This window comes from Zingiber officinale, chromosome 5A (genome assembly GCF_018446385.1).
Source record: "Zingiber officinale cultivar Zhangliang chromosome 5A, Zo_v1.1, whole genome shotgun sequence".
In the NCBI taxonomy this organism is placed as follows: Eukaryota; Viridiplantae; Streptophyta; class Magnoliopsida; order Zingiberales; family Zingiberaceae; genus Zingiber; species Zingiber officinale.
The window spans coordinates 99,560,394-99,572,660 of record NC_055994.1 but is presented as its reverse complement, the minus strand read 5'-3'; the positions used below and the strand labels follow the sequence as shown (position 1 = coordinate 99,572,660).

The following is a 12,267-nucleotide window of genomic DNA, read 5'->3' as shown; positions in this document are numbered from 1 at the left end:
TCGGATCCGCCCTATCTCATGAGCCCGTCGGTCCCTCCTTCTCCGATGGACCACCTGGCCTTTTGACTTCCACATAGCGTCGACCCCTCCAAACGAGGGCCACCTGTTCTATCCGCCGGATCACTTGCCTCCCCTTCAAGTCTAGTCGAAGGAGGCGAAGTCCGACTGACTGGACTGCCGATCTAACCGAGTAACGATCGTCATATTAATCCGCTCGGCCAGGCTTATGGACGCTAATCCGTTCGGCGATACCTTGCCCATGCCTTGTATTGCCTTGGAATTTATGCCGAATCTTCTTCTCTACTGCCAAACACGTGCGTTGCGTGCGGTATAGGGAGCTCATTAAATGTAACCCGTATCTTGCTGACACGTGGCGACCTTTCTATTGTCAGGGTATGGCGGTGACATCACCTCCGATGGGACATCCGCCGTTTGAAACGAACGGCTAGATGATGGCCTCGTTCTTCACGACCTGGATCGGACGGTGGGGGTAGCTCTCAGGCGGCGATATAAAGCCCCCGACCTCTGCTTGTCGCCGCACTTTGGCTTCATCGATCCAGACACCTCATTGCTCTCTTCTTCTCCGGCGACCTTGCACCTCCGACGACCTCAAAGCCCCTTGCGATTATCTTTTTACTAGTAAGCCTTTCTTCTCCTCGATTTTTCGCTCCTTTTCTTCCTGCTAGTCACCTTTGCCATTCTGCCTTCTTTCCTGGCTTTATTTCTTCTTCCCCTTCCATTCCGTGTTCATTCCCGGTCCTAGACCATGACTAGTACTTCACAGTCGACCGGCGGCGCTCCTGGTCTATGGTATACGACCATGGAGAGCCGTTTCGACGAGGAGGACGCGTTGCGTCTTGCTCGGACCTACGATATTCCTCCTGACCATCACATAGTATTACCACACCGGTCGATCGGCCTCATGAACCGCCGCCCGACACTGTTCTTTTCTTCCGAGACCAATTTTTGGTCGGGCTACGCTTCCCACCCCATAAGTTTATCTTGCAAGTCTGCAATTATTTCCGCATCCCGCTCGGCCAGATAGTTCCTAACTCCATTAGGCTACTGAGCGGGGTGATAATTCTCTTTAAACTGAACGGCATCCCCCTCGACCCTAAGATTTTTCATTACTTTTATTACCCCAAGCAAGCCGAGTGGGGTACTTTCATTTTCCAGTCTAGGATAGGTTTCGTCCTCTTTGATAACATGCCGAGCTCCAACAAACATTGGAAGGAGCATTTTTTCTACGTATGTTTTCCCGAGCCACCGACCTTCCGTATCAAGTGGCAGACGGCGATGCCAGCGCAACCGAAGCTCGGCAAATTTAGAGGCGATGCAGCCTATCTTCATGCAGCTGATCGGTTGGTCGGCCAACGATATCACATCGACAAGCTGCTCCGGGAGTAATGTACATATTCGGCTTGTCTTCTACCCCAGCCGATCTGCCCTGCAGCATGAGTAAGTTCCCTTATCTTCTCGTTTATTTTGTTCTAACTGATTTATTTTTTGCTTCTGCAGCTAAAGTTATGTGGCGCGCCAAGGCTACCGAGCGGCTGAAACTGCGAGCCGCCGAGATCGAGGCAGCCAAGAACAAGGAGGTCGCCGAGCGGGGCCTTGCTCCAGTAGATCCGGCCGGCGAAGAAGGTGAGGGGACCCAGGATGTCCCCGAAGCCTTAGCCGCTCCTGCCCCTCACGACGAGGCTGCGGGCGACATAGAACCCTCCGCTCAAGTCGAGGTAGAGAGCCGTTCGGCCGACGACGTTCCTCTGGCAACTCGGAAGTGCAAACAGCCGGAGGCAACCTCTCAACCGATTCCATCCGATGAACCGTAATCCGAGCGGGGCGACGAAGCTCCAGTGTTGTCCGGGACGGTTTCTATTGAGAGTACCCCAACGCCGCTCGGCTCGCCAAGGGCAACCTCTGAGGTGCCGCCCTCCAGTCCTCCAAGAACGCTGCGATGTATTAAGAGATTGGGCGACCGTCCTTCCTCCTCCGCCGGTGAGCCGTCCGGCAAGGCTACTGCTTCTAAAGGTGATCCGAGCGGTCCGAAATTGATAAAGACCATCTTCCGCCTCCCGTCTGAAGAATACATGGCAGCCGCTGATCGGCCTATCGTCCCCGAGCAGCAAATCACACTCACGGGTCCCCTCGCCAAAGCTTGGGAGGATGCTCATCTTCGGATTACCATGATGACTCCTGGTCAGCTCGGCGACAGCAATCTACAACAGGCGACCGGGGTATGTTGTCTTGCTTTGATAGTTACTTCGGATCAAGCTTTTAACCTGCTCATATTCGTTCGCAGAACTGGGTGGAGCAGATTGCCATCAGCAATCGCCTGGCTGAACTGGAGGACGAACTGAAGATGCTCAAGGCTGCGGGGGACAGCAGACAATCGACAGCCGCTCTGGAGAAGGCCAAAAGGTTGCTGGAAGCTGAGCGGGGTAAGACTTCCGGCTTGACAAGCGAGGTTGCCCGCCTCGAAGCCTTAGTCAAGCAGCGGGATAAAGAAGTAAAGACCGCGACCGCTCGGAAGCTCAAGGCCATTGATGATATGGACTTGATGAAGGTGGAGAACCGGGGGCTGGAACAACGGGTGAAGGAGCTAGACGCCTCACTAACTGCCGAGCGGGAGGGTCGCTCCGCCGATCGGACCAGAGCAGAAGGAGCCTTGCAAGATCTTCAGGCTGCCCTGGATGCTTCCCAGACCGCTCTCCAGGATTACCACGATGGAGAGCCCGGTCGATCGGCGGAGGTACGCAAAGCCTTCGTCCGCTCGGACGAGTTTGGCGAGAAATTTACCGACAAGCTCTCCTTGACTTTTGAGGAGGCAATCAAAGTGGCGGTGGACTACATGAAGAACAAAGGCCATGCTCCTGCCGATCTGTCCGTCCCTGCCGAAGACCTGGCGACCATGATGGGCTCCATCCCTGATCATCTTTTTAATTTTGGTGACTAAGAATCTATCTGTGAGGCTATTTTGTAATTTTTCTGTATCCGTGCCGGTCGGGGCAAACTTTAGAAATTTTTTCTATCCGCCGGTCGGCGTGAATGAACTGTGTCTTGTTATTTGCCCATTCTTCCTGCGTCCGATTTTTGTTTTTCACCTTGGTCTTGAGCTTTTTGCGCCCCAAGTACATTTTATAAAGGGGCCGCTCGGCCTTACGCTTTTACGTCGGATTCGACCGAGGGCTACGCAGAAAACCATCCATCCGGCGGCCCTATAGGCTTCGGTCGCCCGTCGAATTTTACCTTCAGAACTTGCCTACTGTCCGATCAGCGGGTTTATAAACGCCCAGTCGTCTCTCGATATTTAATGTCGGAGCTCGACGGTCTTCCTCTCGGAGGGTTTATAGACGCCGGCTAGTCTCTCGATATTTAATGTCGGAGCTCGACGGTCTTCCGCTCGGAGGGTTTATAGACGCCGGCTCGTCTCTCGATATTTAACGTCGGAGCTCAACGGTCTTCCGCTCGGACGTTTATAGACGCCGGCTCGTCTCTCGATATTTAACGTCGGAGCTCGACGGTCTTCCGCTCGGACGTGTATAGACGCCGGCTCGTCTCTCGATATTTAACGTCGGAGCTCGACGGTCTTCCGCTCGGACGTTTATAGACGCCGGCTCGTCTCTCGATATTTAACGTCGGAGCTCGACGGTCTTCCGCTCGGACGTTTATAGACGCCGGCTCGTCTCTCGATATTTAACGTCGGAGCTCGCCGGTCTTCCGCTTGGACCGTTTATAGACGCCGGCTCTCGATTTTAACGTCGGAGCTCGGCGGTCTTCCGCTCGGAGGGTTTATAAACGCCGCTCGTCTCGATTTTAACGTCGAGCTCGACGGTCTTCCGTTCGGAGGTTTATAGACGCCGGCTCGTCTCTAGATTTTAACGTCGGAGCTCGGCGGTATTCCGCTCGGACGGTTTCAGCGGCTCGTCTCTCGATATTTAACGTCGGAGCTCGGCGGTCTTCCGCTTGGAGGGACGCCGGCTCTTCTCTCGATTTTTAACGTCGGAGCTCGACGGTCTTCCGCTCGGACGTTTATAGACGCCGGCTCGTCTCTCGATATTTAACGTCGGAGCTCGACGGTCTTCCGCTCGGACGTTTATAGACGCCGGCTCGTCTCTTGATTTTCAACGTCGGAGCTCGACGGTCTTCCGCTCGGAGGGTTTATAGACACCGGCTCGTCTCTCGATTTTTAACGTCGGAGCTCGACGACCTATTTAAGGCTAACTTTAATACTGCTGCTCGGCAAACCCATTGGCCATCCTCTGAATTAATTTTGCTGCCTGCATTACAAGAACATGGGCGACTAGAATATACACAAAAGTGAGTTACATCAGTGCACCTTTCACCCAGCTCTATAAGGCTGGAGATGATTTGCACTCCATGGCCGATCCAGCTGCCGTCCGTCTTCATCCTCCAAATAGTAAGCGCCCGAGCGGAGCTTTTCGATGATTTTGAAAGGACCCGCCCACGGAGCTTCTAGCTTGCCGACGTCGCCGACCGGCTTGACTTTCTTCCAGACAAGGTCGCCGACTTGGAATGATCTGGGGATTACGCACCTGTTGTAGTTTTGCTTCATCCGTTGACGGTACGCCATTAGCCGGACGGACGCCTTGGCTCGCTCTTCATCAACCAAATCCAGCTCCATGTTCCTCCGCTCGGCGTTGCCCTCATCGTAATTCTGGGTCCGGACGGATTCGACACCGACTCCGACGGGAATCACCACTTCGCCGCCATACACCAGATGAAAAGGCGTGACACCCGTTCCTTCCTTTGGAGTCGTTCTGATGGCCCATAGGACGCCCGACACTTCATCCACCCAACTTCCTCCCAAATGGTCGAGCCGAGCGCGCAGAATGCGAAGAATTTCCCGATTGGCTACTTCGGCTTGACCGTTGCTTTGGGGATAGGCTACAGATGTGAAGTGTTGCTCGATGCCATAGCTTTTGCACCAATCTTCAAGAAATTTTCCTGTGAACTGCCGTCCGTTGTCGGAAATCAGTCGGCGAGGGATGCCGAACCGACAGATGATGTTCTGCCAAATAAATTTCTTGACCATCTGCTCGGTGATCTTGGCTAGTGGCTCGGCCTCCACCCACTTGGAAAAATAATCGACCGCCACTAGCAGAAATTTTCGCTACCCGGTCGCCATAGGAAATGGACCCACGATATCCATTCCCCACTGATCGAACGGACATGAGACTGTTGATGCCTTCATTTCCTCTGCCGGCCGGTGGTAGAAGTTATGGTACTTCTGGCACGAAAGGCACGTCGATACGGTCCGAGCGGCGTCTGCTTGTAATGTTGGCCAGAAGTACCCTGCCAACAGGATCTTCTTAGCCAGCGATCGTCCGCCCGGATACCCTCCGCATGATCCTTGATGTACTTCTTGGAGGATGTAAGCCGAGTCCTCCGAGTTCAACAGCGGGCGTGAGAAAGCCTTCTTATAAAGCTGATCGCAGATGAGTGTGAACCGACCGGCTCTCCTCCTTAACAGCTGGGCTTCATTCTGATCGGACGGTGTGGCTCCCGAGCGCAAAAACTCCGTGATGGGTGTCCTCCAGTCGCTCGGAAACGTAAGGCCCTCCATCCGGTCGACATGCGCCACCAAAGATACTTGTTCAATTGGCTGCTGGATGGCGATCGGTGTTATTGAGCTTGCAAGTTTGGCTAACTCGTCAGCCGCTTGGTTCTCCGCTCGGGGTATCTTCTGGATAATAACTTCTCTAAAGTCGACCCTGAGTTTCTCAAAGGCTTGAGCGTAAAGCTTGAGCCGAGCGTTGTTGATTTCAAAAAGTACCTGTGAGCTGCTGAGCGGCCAACTGGGAATCCGAGTGAACCGTTACCCGACCAGCACCCACATGCCGTGCTGCCTGCAAGCCGGCTATGAGGACCTCATACTCTGCTTCGTTGTTTGTAGCTTTATAATCCATCCGGACAGATAAGTGCATCTTTTCTTCTTGTGGGGAGAGCAACAGTATTCCAATCCCGCTTCCGAGCCGAGTGGAGGATCCGTCCACAAATATTTTCCACATAGCTTCTGGCTCTGAATTCTGCACCTCAGTCACAAAATCTGCCAAGGACTGCGCTTTGATTGCCGATCGGGGCTGGTACTGGATGTCAAATTCGCTTAACTCCGTCGTCCATTTGATGAGCCGCCCGAACGCTTCTGGATTCAGTAATACACGTCCGAGCGGGCTATTGGTTTTGACAATGATGGTATGCCCCAGAAAGTATGGACGAAGGCGCCGAGCGGCGAGGACCAGAGCGAAAGCCAGCTTCTCGAGCCCAGTGTAGCGAGATTCAGCATCTTTTAAAATATGAATAAGGAAATACACAGGCTTTTCTCCGCTCGCCCTCACTAATGCTGAGCCGATTGCTTGCTCGGTTGAAGACAAGTAAATACATAATGGCTCACCCGCAGCCGGCTTGGCTAATACCGGGAGGGAGTTCAGATATGTCTTCAAGTCTTCGAACGCCCGATCGCATTCTTCATCCCAGTGAAATTTAGTGGCCTTGCGCAAGATTTTGAAAAAAGGAAGACTCCGGTCGGTAGTTTTGGAGATGAATCTGGACAGAGCAGTTATCCGCCCGGTCAAACGCTGCACTTCTCTTGTATTTCATGGAGGCGGCATGTCTTGTAGAGCTTTCACCTTGCTGGGATTTGCTTCGATGCCCCGTTCGGTCACTATGTACCCCAAGAAACGCCCTCCTTTTGCTCCGAACAGACACTTCTGGGGATTTAGCTTGACTCCATATTTGCGTAGCGTTCGGAAGGTTTCCTCCATGTCTTTGAAGAGATCGGCCGCTCGGACAGACTTGATGAGAATGTCATCCACATACACTTCCAGATTTCGCCCGATCTGCTCTCTGAACACTTTATTCATCAAGCGCTGATATGTGGCTCCCGCATTCTTCAATCCGAACGGCATCACATTATAGCAATAGGTGCCGTCGGCCGTCACGAAGCTGATTTTTTCTTGATCTTCACGGGCGAGCGGCACTTGATGATAGCCTTGGTAAGCGTCGAGCATACATATTAATTCGCAGCCGGCCGTAGAGTCCACTAGCTGATCTATCCGGGGCAGAGGATAAAAGTCTTTCGGGCAAGCTTTGTTGAGATCCCGAAAATCTATGCATACTCTCCACTTGTTGCCCGGCTTGGAGACTAATACTACATTCGCCAGCCAGCTCGGGAACTGCACCTCGCGGATATGGCCGGCCTCCAAGAGCTTTTCCACCTCCGCTCGGATGATGGAATTCTGCTCGGCGCTGAAATCTCTTTTTCTCTGCTTTACTGGCCGTGCGTCCGGTCGGACGTGTAGTTCATGTTGCGCTATACTTGGTGAAATTCCAGGCAGCTCATGTGTCGACCAGACGAAGACATCATGGTTTCTCCGGAGGCACTGGATCACTTCCTCTTTCTGATTCGCCTCCAGGTCAGATGCGATGAATGTCGTGGCCTCCGATCGGGTCGGGTGTATCTGCACTTCCTCTTTTTCTTCATAAACTAAAGAGGGAGGTTTTTCAGTTATAGCATTCACCTCGATCCGTGGCGACTTCCGAGCGGAATTTGCTTCGGCTCGGACCATTTCGACGTAGCATCGCCGAGCTGCCAGTTGATCTCCCCGTACTTCTCCCACTTTGTCTTCGACGGGGAACTTGATCTTCTGGTGGAAGGTAGAGATGGCCGCTCGGAACTCACTGAGCGCCGGTCGTCCCAGAATGACGTTGTATGATGAGGGAGAGTCGACCACCACGAAGTTTGCTGTACGCGTCCTTTTGAGCGGCTCTTCTCCCAATGAAATAGCCATCCGGATTTGTCCGACCAGAAGGACTTCGTTGCCAGTAAACCCGTAGAGGGGGGTTGTCATGGGCAGTAGCTCGGCACGGTCAATTTGTAGTTGATCGAATGCCTTTTTGAATATTATGTTGACCGAGCTTTCTGTGTCAACAAAAACGCGGTGAATAGTGTAGTTAGCTATTACTGCTTTGATGAGCAGAGCGTCGTCGTGGGGTACTTAACTCCTTCCAAGTCCCCAGGTCCAAAACTGATTTCGAGTCCACTCGCCCGCTCTCGGCTACAGCCGACTGCATGGATCTGGAGCTGCCGGACGCTCGCCTTTCTTGCTCGGTTGGAGTCCCCTCCGGTCGGCCCGCCAGCGATAATGTTGATCTCGCCTCGGGAAGTATTACTTCTATTTTCTTCCTCCCGAGCGGATGGTCGAGACCGTTCTCTTGACGTTCGGCGATTCTCCTGCCTTGGAGAGCGATGTCGATCGGGAGTCTGTTGCTGTCGCCTATCAGCTCGCGTCCGGTCGGCTTCCTGAGTTCTTTGTCGCCGGTCGACTGAGGGAGACCGTCGGCCGCCATTCCGGGGAACGGGATGAGCCACGAAGGGAAGACTTCGACAATCCCTTGTGTTGTGCGTGTCCGTCCGGTGGAAGGAGCAGAACATCGGGGTCCATTTCTTCTTTGGCTTGGGCCGGGCGGCAGCTACTTCTTGCACATGAGACCTGGTATGGGGGGAGCGGATTGCTTCGGCCCTCGGTCCTCTGGGCGGCTGATGAGCGACGTGCTGTTTCCGCTCGGCAGGAGTAGCCGGCTCGGTTGGAGTTTCTTTTTTCCTGGCCGCTTGCGCTTCCTCCACGTTGATGTATTCGTTAGCCCGGTGTAGCATGTGGTCATAGTCTCAGGGCGGCTTCCGAATGAGCGATCGGAAGAAATCCCCATCCACGAGGCCTTGTGTGAAGGCATTCATCATGATCTCCGAGGTGGTCGTTGGAATATCCATGGCCACTTTGTTGAATCGCTGGATGTAAGCTTGGAGTGATTCACGGGCTTCTTGTTTAATGGCGAACAGACTAACGCTGGTTTTTTGATAGCGCCGACTGCTTGCAAAATGATGGAGGAAAGCCGTTCGGAAGTCCTTGAAGCTTGAGATGGATCCGTCCGGCAGCCTCCGAAACCAACGTTGAGCCGATCCAGATAGGGTGGTGAGGAAAACCCGGCACTTCACCCCATCTGTGTATTGATGCAGGGTTGCCGTGTTATCAAACTTGCCTAAATGATCATCCGGATCGGTGGTTCCATTGTATTCGCCGATCGTTGGAGGCACGTAGTGTTTGGGAAGAGGGTCTCGTAGGATAGCCTCTGAAAATTGGCGATTAATCCGCTTGGGCGATGAGTCCGCTCGGGGGGCTTTCCCTTTTCTGTCATCTCGTCTCGGCATCTCATCAGAAGAAGATCCCCGATCTCTATGAGTAGGTGCGGCTTCGGGGGTGCGGAATAGAGCCCGATGAAATGCAACGGTGGCAGGTGGTGCTTCCGCTCGACCGCCAGACGCTGATGTTGCTTGCTGCTCTGGCCGCTCGGCTGTTGCTTTCTATTTTTGTTCCACAAGCTTGGCGGCCCTCAACTCGATCAGAGCGTCGAGTTCCTCCGTGGAAAGCGTCACCGTGTGTTGTCGTCCAGCCTCGTCCATTATTTCTGTTCGGATACAGGAGCGTTCCCACAGACGGCGCCAATTTGATCCTGTCCGAACGCTGACTCAACGGACGCTGGGCATGTGGTGCTCTCCGATTTGCTGATATAGATCTCCGGCTAGTCGTACGAAGCTCCGGCGAACCTGCACAGAAGTCGGGCCGGGAAGGGGTTCCCGGCGGCGACCCTCCAACACTCAAGTCAGGCAAGCAAGTAGTGAAAAAGGTGGCTTCAAAGATGTCTCCCCTTACCTCCGGTGAAGTATGCGGCTCTTTATATAGAGCGGTGAAAGAGCTCCTACACGTCCACCGAGGCGCGTACGTATCCGCAGCCCATACCTCGGTATGTGTCTGTCAGAAAGCTTACCTGACGACATACTGCTACAGTCCAATCACGTCTTCGATGGGACAACAGAACACCTCGTTGTCAGACTTGGAGTATGGCCTAGCCATAGGACTTGACGACTTGTCAGAAGATGTTCCTGTCCTTCTTTACCCACCACCGGCCGGGACGTCCATCCGGCCGGCTGGACGAAGAGCGTCGTCCGGACGACCCTCATCCCCTGCGCCGGCCGGGCGGCACGCCCATCACGTCCCGCCTGTCGTTTGCATTGATATGCTGGGGAGACTTCCGGGCGGGTGCTACGTAAGGACTGTTAGCACTATGCTACCTTATATCTTCGACCAAGCCTGACTTCCGCTCGACCATTCTTTACTGTTCCATTGAACGCCGGATCCCGACTCCTATCCGACCGGGAGGTCAGCCCCTCCCTCTCCGGTCAACCGACCTGTCCACATGGCCTTTTGACTTTCACATGGCGTTGACCCCTCCAAACGAGGGTCACATGTTCTATCCGCCGGATCAAATATAAATACCAGTGCCACTCACAATTAATTTCAATAAGCTCATCATCAAGCAAATAACACGAATCTCTTATTTAAAGCTGCGATTGATGATGATAATTAAACAGATCACGATCGATAAATATGATTATCAGACGACTTAACAATAAATTAACGATTACAGCTTCACGAAATTTCATTGAGCATCATGTTCGTGATCTTACTCGACCTTAATTTCATTCAAAGGTTTTTTTGTGCTTTAGATCTCTCAAAAGTTGGACGAAGGTGTCGATGTAGGATTCATGGAGTTCCCGGTTGGCGAAGACCTCCTGCAGCTTTTCTACGTTGCTTCTCAGCGCCTTCCCTTCTTCCTCCACCATCACCTTCCTTATGGCGGCCGCCACGTCTTCCCCTGTGAACGACCCGTCCTCCTCGTTCCTCGCCACCTCCGTTCCCACTTTCATCTCCTCGAACTGCCGAGCCATCAGCCCTTGGTCGATGGCCAACGGCAGCATCACCAGCGGATGCCCAAATTGGAAGCTCTCGACCGCGGAGCTGAACCCGCAGTGCGTCAGGAAGGCCCCCACCGCCCCGTGGCGGAGGATCTCCAGCTGTGGAACCCAGCCGCCCACTACCAGCCCGCTGCTGCGGCGCTCAACGCCGCCGGACGGCTTCCTCGTGGCCCAAAGAAACGGCGTCGCCGACAGATCCAGTCCCGACGCCAACTCGCGCTCCTGCTCTTCTCTCAGCGTCGCCTCGCTGCCGAACGCGACGTACACGACGCTCCTCGGAGACTGCTCGCTCAGCCACCGGAAGGTGGCCGAAGGTTCGCCGACGTCGGAGTCGGGTGCTGTTGCTTCCTCCAACGGCGGGGGCAGTAAGCCGAGCGGAACGACGGGCTTGCTGCCGCCGCAAATTCGCGTCCGGAAGAGGGATAACCAAGTGGCGTCCTGCTCGAAGCAGCCGCGGAAGGCGACCAAATCGCTGTCTTTTACTATGGCGCTGAGGCGCCGCCCGTCGCTGATGCCGGAGGCGTTGTCCCGGTAGTTCCAGATCACGTCCTTGGCCTCGTGGAGGCGAAACGAGACCGTGGTCGGGAAAGGAAGGTTACCGGGCGGCTTGGTGAGCTCCTCTGGTCTCGTCGGCTGTATGTCTCCTGCCATCTTCTCCAACAAGAAGAACAAGCACGCGGCGTTGTAGATGGATAAGAAGGCGCAGGGGATGCCGAGATCGGAGGCAATCTCCGGTGCCCAGTGCTGGCAGAAGTCGATCACGAGCCAGTCCGGCCTCGTCGCCCGGAGGAAGCGCGAGAAGGCGCTCTGCAGCCCGTCGAGTGCCTTCTTCAAATACTGAACTTGTTCGGGAAGGAGGTCGGCGGTGGACTCGGCTTCCGGCGGTAAGTTGTCGACGGAAGAAAAGGTGAAGGGGACGAATTCGATGAGCGGGGCGACGTCGGGAGGGATTTCGGGCAAGCGGGCGATGTTTCTCGGGGTGGAGAGGAAGGAAACGCGGTGGCCGCGCTTGGCCAGCGACTTGGAGAGCTGGAGGAAAGGAAGCATGTGGCCGAAGGCGAGCCATGGGAAGACGGCAACGTGAAGAGCAGCTCCACTTCCATGCTCGGCCATGCTTCGAAAATACAGTGCTATCTGTCGAAACGCATAGACAAAGAATAAGAACAGAGACAAAATTAATTATAAAGAAAATAATTATTTCTTTATTGATGATTGTCAGTTCGAGTCACGTGGCTGTTTTACACCTACTATCAATACAATATATACAAAAAATTATAATAAATAACTACGTGATACAGTCTATAAAGGTAGATCCAATCAATATAGATAATCAAAAATTAAAGATACATGACAGTTAAAGACAGTCATAAATCAAGGAGATATCATTATAAGAAAATTAATCTAGTGTGATATTATCTTAACGATATTTATTT

The 12,267-nt window shown here is 53.6% G+C and overlaps 1 protein-coding gene across 1 annotated transcript; it reads right to left on the bottom strand.

Annotated features, from left to right (window-relative positions):
* Positions 1–10,461: 10,461 nt before the first annotated feature.
* Positions 10,462–11,980, bottom strand: LOC121983060 (putative UDP-rhamnose:rhamnosyltransferase 1). The gene has a single exon (XM_042536044.1). The coding sequence runs from the start codon at positions 11,945–11,947 to the stop codon at positions 10,559–10,561; it is 1,389 nt and encodes a 462-aa protein (XP_042391978.1). The 5' UTR covers positions 11,948–11,980; the 3' UTR covers positions 10,462–10,558.
* Between the last annotated feature and the right edge of the window lie 287 nt (positions 11,981–12,267).